Genomic DNA, 18802 nt, shown 5'->3' with positions numbered 1-18802 from the left:
TTAGTGACAGCACACCGGTGGGGAGGGGAGGAGGAGGGGGAGGAGGGCTCAGAGCGCACGAGACCCAGGAGCCGGAGAGGCGTGGCCAGGGAGGGCGTGGCCGGAGGGGGGCACCGCGCGACCACGCCCCCTCTGCGCGCCCCCCAGCGGCGGCCTTGCGTGTCCGCGTCGACCCCTCCCTCGCGCCCCGCGGGCGCACGCGCCGCCTCGCGCAGGGGCCGGAGGAGGCTGGGCCTGTCAGACCCCACGGCCGGCCTCCGAGCGGCGCGGGGCAGGCGGGAGCAGCGCCTTGAGCTCGGCCTCGGGTCCCTGGCCCCGGACGCACAGCGCGAGCCGCCCGGGCGGGGATGCGCGGCGGCGGCGGCGGGGACGGCGGCGGCGGCATCCCGCAGGTGCCCGAGAGCCGCCGGGTCGGGAGCTGGCGCGCGGTCTGGGCGCGGTGACCGTAGCGAGTCTCGTTCCCCTCGCGATGGGCAGGGACAGGCGGCGCAGCCCCGAGGAGCCCGAGCGCCGGTGAAGGCGGAGCCGCCGGCCGCCCTCCGCTGCCATGGCCGGCCCCGGCGCGTGGAAGCGCCTCAAATCCCTGCTGAGGAAAGACGACGCGCCGCTGTTCTTAAATGACACCAGCGCCTTCGACTTCTCGGACGAGGTGAGCGACGAGGGGCTTTCGCGCTTTAATAAACTTCGAGTCGTGGTGGCCGACGATGACTCGGAAGCCCAGGAAAGGCCTGTGAACGGGGCGCACCCGGCGCTCCAGGCCGACGATGACTCCTTATTGGACCAGGACTTACCTTTGACCAACAGTCAGCTGAGTTTGAAGATGGACCCCTGTGACAACTGCAGCAAAAGGCGCGAGCTGCTGAAGCAGAGGAAGGTGAAGACCAGGCTCACCATTGCTGCCGTCCTGTACTTGCTTTTCATGGTTGGAGAGCTTGTAGGTGAGTTGTGTCGCCCACTCACTTTCCCTTGACTTTGTCCAGCTGTTAGCTACGCCTAAGTTGAGGTTGAAACTTTGTTTTCAGGAAGTTTGTTGGGCATTGAGAGAAATTCGCAGGATGGGAAAAGGATTCCACAGTGCGGTTCCCGTGAGCGTCCACCGATAGCTTGCTTGCATGTACATCTCGTAACTCCTTTAAGCGGTGTGCCATTTATTGTAGGATTTAGCCTGTTGTCTTGACTTTACAGATTCTGATAAGGCGCCAGGTTAATCTCTCAACATCTAAAAATAAGCCCGACATTGTTTAGAATCAGAATTTTATAGTATTAAGGGACTTTACTGAACACCATTCTATGTTCACACACAGGGGTTCTGAAAGGGTTAAATTGTGAGGCCGCCTTATTGGGGAATGGGAGAGCTATGTACACTTCTAGATTTTTCTTTCTCTCTACATTTTGGTTATTTGATCTTTTATGCCGTTTTCCTTCTGAGCTTATATAGCCAAGAGCTTTACAAAACTCACTAGTGCCAACTAACTGAAAGTTCATTATTAAAAGTATCAAAATTGAGCTAGAGGTCTCCACTACAGCTGCGGGGCTGCAGAAGCTCCGTTTTCTTTCTCATTTTTAGTTATTTCAAATAATGATTTCTCACCCTAAGGTTCTTAGTTTAGACCTTATTTTTACCGTCACATTACTTTATAGCTGTCCTTTCAGATCCAAGGTGGATTGGTTCCAGGAGTCCCCTCTAGAAACCTGGATCTCAGGGTGCCTCATCCAAAGATGCCTTATGTAAAGGTCCCTTACGTAAACCCGAGGAGTTATTTGCATATAACCTACATATGCGTCCTTCTGTACTTAAGGCGTTTGGGAGTTACTTTGACTACAAAATACAAAATAGACGCTACATAAATAGTTGTTATTCTGCGTTGTTAAGAGATGGGTTCCTAGAACAAGTCTGAAGAGTGAATGGTGAGGCAGTGTTACTCTTTTCAGATGTTTTCCATCCATGACTGACAGGATCCATGGATGCTGTGTTCACATGGAGGACAAACTTCTTAGTGGCAGTTTATTGAAGTGACATTCACAGAGGACATGTTTCTCTCTTGTCTCTTATGATGAGCCATAACAAGAAGGGACATGGCAACCCAGGTTTAAAATACATGGTGCGAAGCTGTACAGAAGAGTCATGTCATTCTTCCTCAGTGTGAACTCGGCTATAGCGGTCCTCTGTCTCAGGGCTCACTCTATCCTGCCCTAAGGACTTTCATACAAGTTGATCCTTGAAAGGTTTTCAAACTTTTGTTGACTTTTGCAATAAGAAATAGACTGTAGCCAGGCATGGTGACATAAGCCTTTAATCCCAGCACTCAGGGAGGCAGAGGCAGGTGGATCTCGGTGAGTTGGAGGCCAGCCTGGCCTACAAAGCAAGTCCAGGACAGCCAGGAGTACAAGAGAAACCCTATTTCGAAAAACCAAAAAAAAAAAAAAAAAAAAGTATAAAAAGAAACAGACTGTAATAAAAATACATGCAACATGCAAACGTCAGTATGTACATATCCACGTACACAAAGGTGAATATATACATAGCAAACGCAAATTGTATACGTCTTCTAATGTCTTCAATTATCTTTCAGCCCACTAGTAGGCTACACATGACATCTTCCAGCTTTTTCAAAAATAGTCATTTAATTTTAATTACTATGTATGAGAAGGCTGTGGGTGATGAGGGTGAGTCTGTGTGGTGAGTGAGTATAAGTGCCTAGAGGCCAGAGGCAGCAGAACTTCCTGGTGTGGGTGCTGGGAACCGGAACAAGAGTAGCAAAGGCACCTAACCACTGAGCCATCTCCCCAGCCTCTGACCTGAGCTTTCATATTTTTTCCTTTTCCCAGACCATCCCTTGGTCCCTTTAAAAGGCACCACTGAAAAGACTTGTTTTTGACTCTCTGGGATAAACCTCTGTCATCTTATTTTCTCACTTGAATTCTATTTACATCTCTTTTATTTATGTAATTTTTCTTTGCTGAAATATAAGCTGATACCCTAATACATCAAACAGTAAATGCTATAAATTGGACATAGTAAATGAGCTTTTGTTGAATTTTTAATTACATTTTAAAATTCTTTGATCTTTTATGCATGCTTTTAATGAATTTTAGTCATTTTACACACCCTTTCTCTCTTTCATCCCCCCTCCCTTCCCACTAGAACCCTTCTTCCCAACAAGGCTCCCACTTTCATGTCTTATTTGGGATATGTGACCCACTCACTGACTTTAATTGGGGTGGTTTGTGTGAACATTGGAGAAAATTAGTTATTAAGCACAGGCAGCTTACCAGTGAGCATACCACTAAAGAAAGTGCTTATTAAAATGTGTCCAGAGACTTAGAAATAAATTATCTTATGTAGGAAGTATTACCCAATAAAAAATAAAATAATTTAAAGATTACAGAAAGGACACCTGACTTTGAGCCTTGATTTGCCTTTGACTTGCTCCTGATGTTTAATAGGCTCTGTCTGTTCCTCCCTTCCATTCGGCAGGTCTCCTTTCTGAGTACCTACATTGTGTGCCCTGTCCTGGAAGTTCTAGATATCTAATGGAAAACAAAACGGTTATTATTATCTGAAGTTCTTGTCCTAATATAAGAGTCAAACATTAAATAAACAGCCAAGGGATTAAAATTTAAAATCAGATATTCTTTAAGCTTTTTGGAGAAAAAGAATATTCATATTAGCCAGTGGGATATAGTTTTTGCATGGGATAGGAGCATGTAAAACCACCAACAAAAAGGATATTAGGAATCATCCAAGCAAAGAAAGCAGCATGTGCAAAGGTCCCAAAACCTTGAGTTGTTCTAAGAAACTAAAAAGATGATTGTGGCTGGCATTGGGTAAGCATTAAGGAAGGAGGCAGGAGGACCAGATAGACAAGTCCAGACAGACCACACTGAATGAGTGCAGTGTTTGTTCCTAGCACAACGGAAGCCAGTGAAGGCCTTTAAGCAGGAGAGTGAGTTTTTAAAAGATCACTGTGGATGTTCTGTGAAGAAAGGAATGGCGGTACCAGAGTGGAAGCCGACTTCAAGAGCTCCTGGCTAGAAACAAACCAGAGTAAACGCAGCAAAGTGTACTGGCAGAAAACCAGTCTCCAGGGAGTAGGAACAGAACCGTCAGATTTGGGCATAGGGGTTGAGGAGAGAGCAGGCGGTGGTGATCCTCACTCTAACCAGGTAGATCCATAGGGAGACGTCGTTTATGAAGTGGAAAAAGAATGCAGAGCAAGATGGGGGTATGGACTCAAAGGCTGCTTTAAACATGTTTATTTGTGTAAGTATGCACACTAAAATGGAAGTTTCTGATGGGCTAATAAATACGAGCTTGTGCTTTAGAAGATAGGCCAGAAACAAAACAAAACATCGAAACTAGTTTTTATGTTTCCCCATCTTAGTCCTCTTTAAAAAATGTTTTGTTTTAAGCACCCGACATGGTGGCACACGCCTTTAATCCCAGCACTTGGGAGGCAGAGGCAGGCGATTGCTGTGAGTTCGAGGCCAGCCTGGTCTACAAAGCTAGCCTGGGACAGCCAAGGCTAACACACAGAAACTCTGTCTCAACAAAACAAAACAAGAAGATAGGCCAGGATAGTAAATGATGCCCACAAAATAGGCAGAATTACTGAGTACCCACATCTTGAGGAACTTCAGCTTTAGAAAGTCAAACAGGTGTCCCACAATCCAAGGAAGTAAACCACATCAGTCCCTTCCCTACCAGTGATGTCACTTTCTACAGTTTTAGTTGATCACAGCAGCTGTATCCAGAGTTATTAAATGGAAAATTCAGGGACTAAACAACCCATGCTTAAGCTGTTCACTGCTGTAGGTATTATAATGAAAGCTCAGAATCCTGCTCCATCCTGCCCAGGATATGAATCATCCCTTTGTGTAATGTATCCACATGTAACTTTTATTATGGTGCATTGTTACAGCTGCCCTATTTTATTATTAGTTATTGTGTTAGTTTCTTACTGTGCCTAGCTAATCTAAACTTTATCTTGAGTTTGTATGTGTAATCTATACATACATGCATGCATGCATGTACATATGCACACACACATACACACACACACACACACACACACACACACACACACAGCATTTGGTGCTATCCAAGATTCCAGGTGTCTAGTGAGGATCTTGGAATCTATGTCACAGAATAGGGTAAGGAGGACTACTATTTCAAAGTAGAAATAAGAAAGCTTCTTAAATGAAAACTTAGATATCCTTTGGACTTGGTAACAGAAAAAGCAGTATTTTACATGTTTTTATTGGAACTAAAACCACATAAAGATATGCAGACTGACCCTAGGTAAAGAACTCTGATGTATTTAATTTGACCTGTCTCAAAATATGTCTTAAACTACATTTATGTTATTTTGCCTGCTGGGGAAGGGGATAAATCCATACAGATAGGAAAAACTAAAGAGAAGAAAAATAGCAAAAGTCTTGGAAACTGGAAAAGAAAGAGATAAAGCTAACTGGCTAACTACACTCAAGAATGTCACCACCTCAGCTGAGAACCAACCCAGACCACTAGTGGCCCTTAACCTTCGCTTTGCGTTACAGCCATGTAGAGAACTTGTTAAAACCCAGAGTTCCACCCTCAGAAGGTTCTAGTGAGGAGGCTTGGGACACGGCTAGAGCATGTATTCATGTATGTATTTTTAGACAGTCTTGCTACCGTGTAACCCTGGCTGGCCTGCAACATACTATGTAAACCAGGGTGGTCCATACTCAAAAAAAAATGTAATTGCCTCTACCTCCTAAGGTGCTGTTAAACACATGCTCCACCAGTATTTGCATTTTTATTAGAACCCAGGGGGTGATGATACTACCCCTACTGGACCTACATATAAGACAGCTGCTCTGCAGCATCCGAAGCAGGCCAGATTCAGCTGTGCCAGGTGCCTCTGGAAGTATGTATGTACAAATAAGACGAAAATAAGGAAAGATAGTTGTTTTTTTTTTTAAAAAAAAAACCCTGTCTTAAGAACCAGTTATATAATTAGTATCCTCAGAGATAAGATCATATATCTATAAAAGAACACATTGTTCTACAAAAGAAGTTCAGGGTGAAGGGGAAAAGATAAAAACCTTAAGGGAACTTGAAAACAAACAAAAACTCATTAAAAAGCTAGAAAATGAGGGACAGGCATGGTAGTGCATGCCTTATGTCAGTGCTTAGGAGGCAGAGGCAGATCTCTGAGTTCAAGGCCACCTTGGTCTACATAATGCATTCCAGGGCAAGTAGGGCTACATAGTGAGGGCTGCGTCTCAATAGAGAGGGAGAGAGGGAGAGAAGGGGTGGGTAGAACGAAAATGAGTTCAAGTACTCTCCCAGAATAGAGTAAAATTAATAATAAGAAAGAAAAGGAAACATTATTTGTGTTAGTTTAGTATATATACATACATACATACATACATACATACATACATACATACATACATACAAACAACACTTATGTGGTTGTCCCCCACTTATACATTGGAATATATTCCAAGATTCCTAGTAGAAGCCTGAAGTCACAGATTGTACTAGACCCTAATACCCACTGTCTTATGTTGCCGTAACTGAATACCACAAATGAAGTAATTTATAAAGCAGAAAATTTTATTCAGCTTGTGTCTCTGAAGACTGGGAAATTCGAGATCAAGAGGCCACACTTGTTGAGGTCCTTTTCCTAGTCTCAAAGCAATACAGAGGGTCACATGATAAGGAAGATGTTCCTCATTCAGATCTCTCCTTCTTATAAAGCCATCGTCTTGTTGAGTTGAGGCCCTGTTGAATTGGGTCTCATTTAATATTATCTCCCAATGATCAGTTTAAATTTCTAACCTCTTAATACTTCATCATGGAGATGAACCATCAGCATGAGTGTGATGGAGACATTCCAGGTCTAACACACACACACACACACACACACACAGACACAGACACACACACCATAGTTTGCCATCAATTATAACATATTTTCTAAATATCATCGTCTGTTCCTCTCTTCAGAGATTGTCATTGTATTTAAGATAGTAATCTTAATATAAGCTTATTATAACAATCTTAATATAAGCTAATTTTTACCATTTGAGTTGAACTAGTATGCACTTTATAGAATTCCTCAATGCCATTTCATGTTCAACCAACCGTTCCTGAATAACAAAAAAAAACATACCTTCTTCCTGCTTTGTTGTGGTGTTCAGATAATGTAATTATTAGCTCACTATATTCATAGAATTAGTATGTTGAGCAAGATTGCCATCCCTCTTTTTTTACTGAAAACTCAGTGGTTAATTTTATCAAGTACTTAACATTTTGAAGAACCTCTTAATAGAAATGGGGTTTTTCACCATTTGCGCAGTGGGCCCTCCTTACCACAGGCTCCGTTCCACAGGTGCCACATCCATAGTCAGCTGAAAAAATAGTATGTACAGACTTGTTTCCTTGTAGTATTTCCATTAATAGTATAGTATAATAATTGTATTTTATTAGATGGTATTGGTAACCTAGAAATAATATAAGCTGTGTGTGCTTAGATGCACAGGCTGTATACAAATACAGCATTTTATATAAGATACTTGAACATGTACAGATTTTGATACCCAAAGGGATTTCTGGAACCATCTCTGTATAAATTGAAGGATATGACATACATACGATTTTGCATGAAATTTTATAATACTTTGATTTAGTTATATCAGGATAGAAATTTAGTTCTCAATTCTGTTTTGTAGGGTGTTGTACATTTTAGGTTTGATTGCTTACATCTTTTAGCTAATCTTCCTTTCCTTTCTCCCAGGTGGGTACATTGCAAATAGCCTAGCAATTATGACAGATGCACTTCATATGCTAACGGACCTCAGTGCCATCATACTCACTCTGCTTGCTTTGTGGCTGTCCTCTAAGTCACCAACCAGAAGATTCACCTTTGGATTTCATCGCCTAGGTAGGTAACAAGTTTCTTTTGGCTTATAATATTTTAAGGTAAAGCTCCAGTGAATTATGACCCTGATTAACTGAAATATTTAAGGTGATGATGGGTGAGAACAAAGCAAATGAAAATAAACAACGCGCCTTCCCCAGAAAGCTGTCTTTCGTGAGCGTCCTGCTAGGCCTCCCTAAATAGTCTGTACAGGGTCATGTGCTTAAGTCACTCTGCAGATGTCCTCAGATGTCATCGTAAGGAAGCTTACTCCCAGTTTGCTGAATCAAGAAAAACCATTTGGGTAACTCACTAATAAGCATTCTCTACTTCTTTGTACTTTAAATTTTTCAACTGAAGCCCATATTAAATATTTTCGTCATATGTACAATATATGTTATGATGACCTTGCATTATACCAATGTAATTCAGCAAATACATTCATAATATTTAATTAGAAGTGTTTAAAATCTATATTATCACCTACATAGCTCTGGTTCTAAACTTGTTACTTTCTCTGACAGTACATAAAATAACTATTTGAACTATTATATGAAGGGCCATATCAATAGATATTTGCATACAACCCCCAAATTATGAATTTTCTGGTTTGAAAAGCTCAACACTTGATAATGCATATTAAAGAATTGAGGTTAAAATAATATTCTTTGGCTTTTTTGGATAGAGAACACTGACGACTGCCTTGAGATTGTACCTAAGGAAGCAGAAAATAGGACTAGAGTGTTAGAAATGGGCACTTTGTCAGTGAACCAAACCAGCACTGTCTCTAGAAGCAGTGAATAACAATGCAGTTTAACTGCAGTTGTTTTAGTTTTGTTGTGTAGATGTTTTCTGTCTCCCCTTAATGATCACATTTTCTGGGGCTAGAGAGATGTCTCTGTTAAGAACTCCTCTTTTTAAATTTTATTTTTAAATAAATATATACTTTGATTTTTAGACTTATTTTTATTTTATGTTTATGAACATTTTGCCTGTATCTGTTCACCACTTATATGCCTGGTACCCAGGGGGGCCGGAGAGGGCATCAGACCCTCTAGAGCTGGAGTTACAGACAGTTTCAGGCCTCCATGTGGGTACTAGGAATTGAACCCAAGTCCTCTGGAAGAGCAGCCTGTTCTCTTAGTTGCTTTGCTATCACTCCAGCCTTTCATGTACTGCTCTTTGAGAAGAGTTCAGTTCCCAGCACCCACATAGGGCTGTTAACAGCTGCCTCTGGTCTTGGCAGTCATCTGCACTCACCTGCTATACCAACATACAGACACACAATTACAGTTTATTGACTATAGCCTTTTAATTGGTGTTTTCAAACACCCCTGAGAGGCAGCAAAGGAACCAATAGCTTGATTCAAATCTTGGCTCTTTCACTTCCTACCAATCTGTAGGCATCTCCGTGCTTCCATTTCTGTTTGTAAAGAATGCTAATAATGGTGTCTGCCACATGAAGGTATAAGGACAGTAAGTGAATTACTGTTCGGAAAGCACTCAGGATAGTGCCTAGCACTTCACAAGGAATCTTCGTTCTTTATTTAATATGCTTCGTTTATTCTCTGAAAAAAAGTTAAAATGGCCTCAAGGCTTCTGTGCAGTGTGTATGTCTGTATGCAGAAAAGCCAGTATAAACTCTAGAGTATCTGGTCTTGAAGATGTTTGGCTAATTTTATGATAAATTGTTAATAATCTACATTCTGTGGTAGAACAGCATTTGTAATTCTTAGAAGAAAAGAAATGCTGAAGGCCAGTGGAGATGAGCAGGAACACGCGCCCCTCCTCTCTTCAGGCTACCACCACAGTTTCTTAAATCGCTGCAGTTTTTCTCGCCCTTCATGTAAAGCTGTGGATGGTGTGAAATCCTTCTGGCTTTTATTTACAGTGTGCTACAACAGCAGCAGGGTTATGTGTTGTTTTTAAATGTCTGGATTTATTTGATTGTGGGCATGCCACCTTACTCTGAGAGCTAATAAAACTTAGGACTTAATGAAACCATGGTTAAAGAAATCCCACAAATCCTCAGGAGGAAAAAATATTCTCTTCCAAGTGGGCAGTGTTGTTCTGAAGACGTCAGCTCCCGGCCCCTTCTTTGCTGCCTCTCTCTGTGTAGATTACCTTAGTAACTGGCTTTGTTCGTGTGGCATTTCTTCTAGATCTTCAGGGGCTGCACGGATGTAAAGATTGTGGTAATCAGCAGTGTTTGTGTTTGAGGTGGAAAGCACTGTTCATGATTCGAGTGTGTTAATAGCTCAGGTATTGTTCATGTTTCCTGAGCAGAGATCATGGTCAGAGCCAACTACATGTGTCGTGGGCAGCATTTGGCTACAGCATTAACTCTGTATAGTTTGTTGCTTTACCCCCTGATGAGAGAGGAACAGAAAGCATTTAATTAAAATTTCCTTCATATAAGCATCAAAACAAAATAAAACAAAAACCCTTCTACCTAGTTGTAACTCAGTTTAGCAGCTTCTCCTACCTAAAACAATATCCGTTTATTATTCACATCTTATTGCAGATTTAATCACGTCACTTGAACTTTTGTAGGGAAAAAATTGAGTTCTAGAACTTGCTAGAAATGGGATTTTAAGTTGAGGCATAAGGAAGACATGAATGAAATGGTCGACATTGGATAACTGTAAGTCACTGTGACCGTGGTTGGCACTGTGGTGTAGTGTAGGGGTGATAAGCAGGAGAAGAAGAGATTTGACATAAAAGGGAAGAAACCCAAAGACAGGCTCAGGACATCAGCGTGGCATTCTGCAGTGACCCTGGCCACTGAGAAACCCAAAGACAGGCTCAGGACATCAGCGTGGCATTCTGCGGTGACCCTGGCCACTGAGAAACCCAAAAACAGGCTCAGGACGTCAGCGTGGCATTCTGCGGTGACCCTGGCCACTGAGAACTCCAGTAACTTCAGTTTGAGTGCAGTTGGGGGTCTCTGGCTGAGATAAGATTTGGGTGCTAATTTGGAAGTCCTAGATCAATCCAACACACCCCATTGTTGTTTTCTTCTTGTCTTCTATTAGAAGAAGGCAGGAAGGAGTGGAGGGAATTGGAAGTCAAGATATTTCACTTCTTTCTTTCTTTTAGAGATCTCTGGGATATGCCTTAGATAGTTGTTTAGTTCTTTCTGACAATGGAAAGGCAAGTGCCATGTAATTTTAGTGAAATATGCTTGTTATTTGGCACCATTAGCAAGCTAACAGCTACACTAGAGGAGCAGTTCACGCAGCACTACAAACACATGCATGTTTCTGCTGTGAGTCGTCTGCATAGTTGAGACAAATCACTGTTCACCCAATAATTACTACTGAGTGAGTGAATGATAGGATGAGGAGACATAGTGACTACTGTGTGCAGAGACACAAATATAGTCGCAAATCGTAGTAAATGCTATAAAGAAAAAGCTAAAGGGTTGTGCAAAAGAACAACAAAGGAGCCAATATTTTCACATGATCTTTGAATCTTCTGCTTTGGCATTTTCAGGCACTTTCAAATGTACAGTAATTTTCATATTTTATAGTACAATCAAACTTGATAATCTTATATGTTTTATGTTTTCTGACATTTAAATTTTCTTCTAGCATTTACCAGCCATTCAGGTGCAAACTGTTTATTCTCTGTATGGGAAATACAGTGTGTGCTGTGCCTTGCTCATTTACATCTGTTTCTATCTCGGCCGAATAAAAGACCTTAGGAAGCTAGGTGTGGTGGCACATGCCTGTGATCGCAGTTCTTAGGAAACCGAGTTCAAGGCCAGCCCAGGCTACATACCACACGAGTTAGGGATACATAGTCAGGCCTTGTCTCAAAGAAAGTACTGTTCTCAGAGGCACACACCTGTAATCCCAACTGGGAAAGCAGAGACAACAGGACCCCTGCAGCTTTGAGGCCAGCCTAGTCCATAGCAAATTCTAGGCCAGCCAGGAATTTTTTAGATCTTGTCTAAAACCAGACCAAAACAAAATCAAAAATACTCAGGTGATCTAGCAGAAGTCTCATATTCACACCTCTTACCCTCCTCCACTTGTTTAACTTAGCCAAGTGAGTCGTTTAATTATATGAGTGTAGAGTAGCAAACATGTTAGAATGTGAAACTAGATTTTGTGCGACTTCCATAAAAATCTTCTTTCAAACTAGTGGTGGCACACCCCTTTAATCCCAGCACTCATGAGGAAGAGCCAGGCAGATCTCCAAGTTCCAGGCCAGCCTGGTCTACAGAACTCTCTAGAACAGAGAAATCTTGTCTCAAAAAACAAAACAAAACAAAACAAAAACCTCCTTTCAAGAATTTTTAGGGACTGGAGAGATGACTCAGCATTAAGAGCACTGTCTACTCTTCCAGAGAACCCGAGTTTAATTCCCAGCACCCACATGGTAGCGCACAGCTTTCTATAACTCTAGTCACAGGATCCAGTGGCCTTTTCTGGCCTCTGTAGGCACCAGACAGGCACATGGTACACAGACATCCATGCAGGCAAAACACCCATACAAAGTAATAAAATAAGGTTCTCTTTTTTTGTAATTGTTATTGAGAATTTGTCTGTTTCTTCCTATGATTAATTATTCTTTATTACCTGTTTCTAAATCGTCCTTTTCTTACCCATTTTCCTATAGGTTTTTCCTTTTGTTGTTGTGCTGTCAAGAGCAGGTTCCTATACCCCAGGCTGGCCTAAAGCTCAGTGTGCAGTTGAGGGTGATGACCTTGGATTCTGATCCATTTGACCTCACCTCATGAGTGGTGGGGTTACATCTCCAGACCTGAACTAAGCCAGAGATCAACCCAGGGCTTTATGCTGAGCTGTATCACAAGCCACTGTTAAGTGTACTTATTTTGTTAGAAAAGTCGTCTGTAGCCTCGTTTCATTTCCTTCTGTATCAGTTTCACCTTGTGAATGGTCTGTAATTATCCAATAATTTCAGATATGAATAGAGGAGGGGGATGAATTAGTTCAAGATCTAGATCATTCAAGCTGTTAAATACTTTAAGTAAGAAAAATGTTGTATAACAAAAATAACAGTTGCTTTTACCTCCAGAGGAAAGAAAATGTAAGTAAAAGACTGAGCAGTGTTTAGTTGGTGTGACGTGTAATAGCTGTGCTGGAGCTACACGCACTTTCCGTCTTCCCTTCCAGAGGTGTTGTCGGCTATGGTCAGTGTGATGCTGGTGTATATCCTCATGGGATTCCTGCTCTATGAAGCTGTGCAGAGAACCATCCACATGAACTATGAAATAAACGGTGACATCATGCTCATCACTGCAGCCGTCGGCGTTGCAGTTAATATAATGTAAGCACAACATTTTCTCATGCTATGAGCTAAAAGATTATTATGCACACATGTATCAGACTGTAAAAAATTTTCATATCTAAAATGTTGTTAGTAAATCAAATTTACTTAGAAGTATAATAAAATAGAGCATTGTAAGTGTGCCCATGTGTCTTAGAACTTAACACTAAAGAATTAAAGTACAAACAAGTACGTTGTTTAATATTTGATGCTTTGTATTAGCTACATTTAGGGGAAGTTGTGCATGTATTTCACTTGCATGGGAGGCACATACATGCTATTGTTCACCCGTGCAGGTCACAGAACAACTACGGGAGTCATTGCTCTCCTTTGACCGTGTAAGTTACAGAGATCAAACTCGCGTTGTCAGACTTAGCAGCAAGCACCTTTACCTGTTGAGCCATCTCACCAGTCTGTTAGCTAGTTTTTTAAATCATTTTTTTTCTCCTCAAAACTACCAAAATATAATTATACTTAATCATTTAGAGCAGACATTAGCAGACTTTCTGCAAAGGGTAGATGCAGGTTATAGGTGGAGCTTAGTAATGGAGCACTCCCCAGCATGCACAGGCTCCTGGGTTGGCTCCTGCACTTCTAAAACAACAAAAGGCCTCGCTAGTACATATTTTAGGTTTTGAGAGCTACGATTTCATTTGAAGTGATGAAACATTGATGTTGAACAAAAACAGAATCAGGCATGGTGATGCACGCCTTTAATCTCAGCACTCGGGAGGCAGAAGGCATGAGTTCGAGGCCAGCTGGATCTACAAAGTGAGTCTGGGGCAGCCAAGGCTACACAGAGAAACCCTGTCTTAAAAACAAAACAAAAACAAAAACAGCCATATTCACTGTGTGAACAAATATGTATACCTGTACTCTAATAAAACTGTAATCTTAAAAAAAAAAAAAAAAAAAAAAAGCCAAATATGATCTTGTGGCCATAATTTACAAATCACTATCTAATGGTTTCTATTCAAAGTCAGAATAAAAATCAAAAGTCCCTACAATTGCCTTTTAAATAAAACTCTATGTAGCCCTCCTATTTATCTCTTAGCACTTCCTGCTTTCCTTGTTTTGGCCACAATGTCATGCTTTTTCAAGTGCATGGAGCACATTTTCATTTTAGGCCTTTGCCTGCTGTTGTGCCTAGAATACTCATCCACCATCTGCTCTTGACTTCTCTAAGTTTCTGCTCAAATGGAGTCTGAGAGAGCTCTTTTTGCCCACCCCACCCACCCACCCAGGCACCTGGCCACCATCTTCCACACTTGCACAGAACTGTATACAAAGCTGTTTCCAAGGCATTTCACACTAACTAGCTGTGTGTCAATGTGTATCTGCCTTGCACCTCTGATGTCCCATCCAGAACGTAAGCGCCATGAACCTAAAACAATACTTGCTGTGTAAAAGGTGCTTAAATCCTTATTAAATGACTGGTCTGCATTGCTCCATTACTGTCTGAATAGTAATAAGTGTTTTAGCAATAATTTTAGAGAAATAATATGCTTTTTTTTTTCATTTTTAACAGAATGGGGTTTCTGTTGAACCAGTCTGGTCACCACCATTCGCACTCTCATTCCCCCTCCCTGCCGTCAAATTCCCCAGCCATGGTGTCTAGTGGACACAGCCATGGGCAGGACAGCCTGGCAGTGAGAGCTGCATTTGTACACGCCTTGGGGGATTTGGTACAGAGTGTTGGTGTGCTTATAGCTGCTTACATCATACGATTCAAGGTAAAACTGTGCGCGTCCTACTTCAGATTACTTAGTTTGAGTATTTAAAAAGCTAGTTGTCTCTTACCAATGTACTGGGCACTAATCTAATGCCTTTGTATTCATTTTCATTGATCTGAGATTAATTGGAGTAGTCACTTATGATCAGTCAGCACAGTGGGTCGCCTTGCCCGCTGAGTAACCTGCACTTGCTTAGATAGTCCCCTCCCTGCAGAACTGGGTGCTAACCCTTGTCCCTGAGCCACTGGGTAATAGGCTGTGCACGGAGGTCCTCATCTTGCAGAAACTCAAACTTTAATTCAGTCCTCTTCAGTATGAGTATTTTAATACAGATGGATGATAGAGTTCTTTCCAGCTTCAATATCCTGTGTTTCTGAGTGAAGGATTCAGAGACCACAGAAGACAATAGACATAGTGGTTACACTTCTAGAAAGACTTACAAGGCAAGGCATTTGAACAATATTAAGAGTAAAGATGATTCTCAATTATAGTATCCAAGTTCCAAAAGTATTTTCTAATCCTGATACAGAAAAAGAAAGAGCAGGAGACATGTGTCTTGCTCCACTTTTTAGAGTGTGACTTAATGTCTGTCTTTGTTTAGTCATACAACTGTCCTCTCTTGCCTTTTAGCCAGAATACAAGATTGCCGACCCCATCTGTACATACATATTTTCATTACTTGTGGCTTTCACAACATTTCGAATCATATGGGACACAGTAGTGATAATACTGGAAGGTAAGTGCCCGTTAGTACCCTGCAGTGGATTTACCCCCTACCTAGTAGAGATTGAGTCAGAGATGCTCTGGACATGAGCCATGTCTTACGTCTTAACTGATGCTGTCTGTGGGTCATGCATGTTATCCCTGCAGTAGGTAAAGTTGACTGAGTTACAACATTTACAAACAAGAAAACGTTTGACATTCAGTGTCATTCTAACTAGGAAAGGAGTGCGGCTTTTGATTCTTGGCACAGTTATGCCTTTGGTTTGTTTAATTCCTTCATCTCATTTACTTTGTGTCTGTGTTACACTGTTGACATTGTGTTACTGAAAGCGTGAAGACGAAAGTTCTGAACAATAGCTTATGGTTATCAAATGTTTCTAAGCTGCCATAGCTGCACACACCTGCAATCCTGGCACTCTGGACTCAGAGGAAAGTGGGTCTCTGAGAGTTCAAGGTCAATCTGATCTGCATAGGGAGGTCCAGGCTAGCCGGGCTACATAGTGAAACCGTGTGGGGGAGGGGAAGAAAAAGTTTTTTCTAGCCTAGCTTATTAAGGATAAACCTCATGTTCTAACTTGATTGCCACTCTATCTTAGCGAGACTTGACATGTTAAAGTATGTGTTGATCTCTTGAATATTTCCTAAATTTTTGTAAGAATGTAATGTATCTTAAAGTATAAGCGTAGCTTAGCAAAGCCATTCAAACTGAATTTGAAAAAAAAAAAAACATTTGTTTTCTTTAAATGTAACTAAAGCTTTCCTACCAAAGTAAACTTACAAATTATATATTCCAAAATAATAGGTGTGCCAAGCCATTTGAATGTAGATTATATCAAAGAGTCACTGATGAAAATAGAAGATGTATATTCTGTGGAAGATCTGAACATCTGGTCTCTAACTTCGGGAAAATCCACTGCCATAGTTCACATGCAGCTAAGTACGTTGTTCATTGGTTCTCAGACGTCTGTCCTAGCAGCCAGCCTCTGGGCTAGCCATGTGTGTGAAGACTTACCTGATAAGATTTAAGGGAGCAGCGAGGCTCTTCAAAAGAGATTGCAAGGCAAAAAGATAGCCAGGGCTGGGAAGGTAGCTCAGCGGTAGAGTACTGGCCCTACCATGCATGAGGCTCTATGTTCACTTCCCAGAACTCGAAGTAAATAAATAATAACATTTAATTTTTTTACATCTTTGAGAGAAGATATTGCAAACTGGTATCTACTGCATTTTAAAGACATTATATATGTATCTGCTGTGTCATCTTTTATATAATAAAAGCCAAATTCTTAGTTTAAATTATTTCAAAAATTAGTGGCTATTTAAAATCAAAATAATATGTGCATTTAGTTCTTTCCTAAGGAGTATAAATAAGGTCTTTATGCAAGAGGCTTGTAATTGTTTCTAGCATTATCTCTATTGAGCATGGACTGGAAAGACCGAGATAGCGAGACGCCCTTCTGGGCCTGTAAACTGCCTTGTGCAGTAGAAGGGCTTAGAGAAGGGGGAGTCAGATGAGCACGTGCTGTGTGTGCTGCTGTTGCTCCCCTGTGTCTCGTTTAGTAATGCATAGCAGTGCACAATAAATCATACAATATACCCTTGATATTGCAGTTCCTGGAAGTTCATCCAAATGGGAAGAAGTACAGTCCAAAGCTAAGCATTTGCTACTGAACACATTCGGCATGTATAAATGCACCATTCAGCTCCAGAGTTACAGACAAGAAGTGAACAGAACTTGTTCAAACTGTCAGAATGCCAGTACCTGATTCTGATTCTGTGTGCCTGGGGTCGACAGCCTTATTTATCCTGCAGTCACAGACTTGAGAGCAATAAATGCAAACCTAATGGAGTCCCATGTCTAGCACAGTCTCTCAAAGACAGTCTCTTTGATCTGACTGATACCTGCATGACTTTCAGATGAAGAAGTTCCAAAGTACTGTTTACAGAATGAGCTGTAACTCTACAGATACCTCATAGAAGACAATCCAAGACCATACTTCATTCATTTGACAGAGTACACAAGATGTATGGGAAGACTCAGAATTCAGTATTTGCATCTAAAACTACTTTTTTCAGGCCTTTTATATGAAGTCAGTGCTAGCAAACTCAGTGTTGAATTATTTGGGATCTTTGTCTCTGTGTAATCTTGACATCCAGTTTCTGGAATTGTGTTCTCTTTTTATAAAAAATTAGCCCTCAACAGATTTCAGAAAGTAATAATATCCAGAAAATGGAATAAGCATGTATTCCTAAGTGTTTCAGAACTGTTTTATTTCACAAATAACTCTTGTTATTATTAAGGTCATGTGTCATAAGCAGATTTTTCCAGATGTTACTGGGTTTTGAATCTTAATGTTTTTGTTTATTCATAGTATTGTCAAAAATATTCGCATAATGTAGTCATGGTCCTTAAGTTATTTAGTACAATGTTAATATAACTATGAATGGCAAAGATTAGATTTAACCTCAAATTACTTCACCATATGATGAAAAGCAGGCAGTAGGGTGTGGAGTTTTGGATTTCTGTCTTCCCTGAAAATCACTTCTGTGCTTTATGTAGAATTGTCTTAAAGACAGTAAGAGACAACAAAGTTTCAACAGTTATCTGCTGTCCTTTCTAGAACTGCCAACATTTGTTAGCACCTTGTTCTCATGTGTATACCAGGTAGTCCATGTGCATCTTGCAGAGCACCTACAGAAGGCTATGGTTGAGTTCATCAGTGCCTCCCACGAAGAGGACCCTTGTTACTCCAGAGAGAATTTCTGTTTCGTGATTAGGCCTCTCCGTGGATTACAGAAACCCCCCAGTACAGTCTTGAGGTTTTACAGTAATGCCATAGCAGAAAGATACAGAGGAGTTGAGTGAGAAAGTTCTTTGAGAAAACAAAAGGTAAAGCACTATTTTGTGTGTTGTTTTTTTACCATGTGTGTGCAGAAAAGAACTGCGCTGACGATGGACGTTATCTGGACATTAAAGCTGTGTCTGGGGAAGCAGCATGAGCATTTCCAAGCTCAAGGGAACGTAATTGGCAGCAGTTGTGTTAAAAGAGACAGTCATGAATATTCATGTTTCGCTTCCAGCAGTTGTTTTGAGACGATCTCTTTTCAGCATAGACACTTTGTGTGGCTCTTGGCTCCTTA

At 41.2% G+C, this 18802-nt stretch overlaps 1 protein-coding gene across 1 annotated transcript; it reads left to right on the top strand.

Annotated features, from left to right (window-relative positions):
• Nucleotides 1–372: 372 nt before the first annotated feature.
• Nucleotides 373–18323, top strand: Slc30a4 (solute carrier family 30 member 4). Its single transcript, XM_051144524.1, has 7 exons — nucleotides 373–938; nucleotides 7788–7934; nucleotides 13055–13208; nucleotides 14737–14941; nucleotides 15572–15677; nucleotides 16467–16601; nucleotides 17273–18323. Exons 1-7 carry the CDS (start codon nucleotides 548–550, stop codon nucleotides 17425–17427), a joined length of 1293 nt encoding a protein of 430 aa, XP_051000481.1. The 5' UTR covers nucleotides 373–547; the 3' UTR covers nucleotides 17428–18323.
• Nucleotides 18324–18802: the final 479 nt, after the last annotated feature.

This window comes from Acomys russatus, chromosome 4 (genome assembly GCF_903995435.1).
Source record: "Acomys russatus chromosome 4, mAcoRus1.1, whole genome shotgun sequence".
In the NCBI taxonomy this organism is placed as follows: domain Eukaryota; kingdom Metazoa; phylum Chordata; class Mammalia; order Rodentia; family Muridae; genus Acomys; species Acomys russatus.
Note: the sequence above shows the minus strand (reverse complement) of the source record. Positions and strands in the feature narration are given on the sequence as shown.

Excerpts from the sequence above, each read along its gene's own strand:
- Slc30a4 (XM_051144524.1), top strand. The coding sequence starts at position 548 with ATGGCCGGCCCCGGCGCGTGGAAGCGCCTCAAATCCCTGCTGAGGAAA. Across the intron at positions 7,935-13,054 it reads CTTTGGATTTCATCGCCTAG|AGGTGTTGTCGGCTATGGTC; the intron begins GTAGGTAACAAG and ends CTTCCCTTCCAG. Across the intron at positions 14,942-15,571 it reads CTTACATCATACGATTCAAG|CCAGAATACAAGATTGCCGA; the intron begins GTAAAACTGTGC and ends CTTGCCTTTTAG.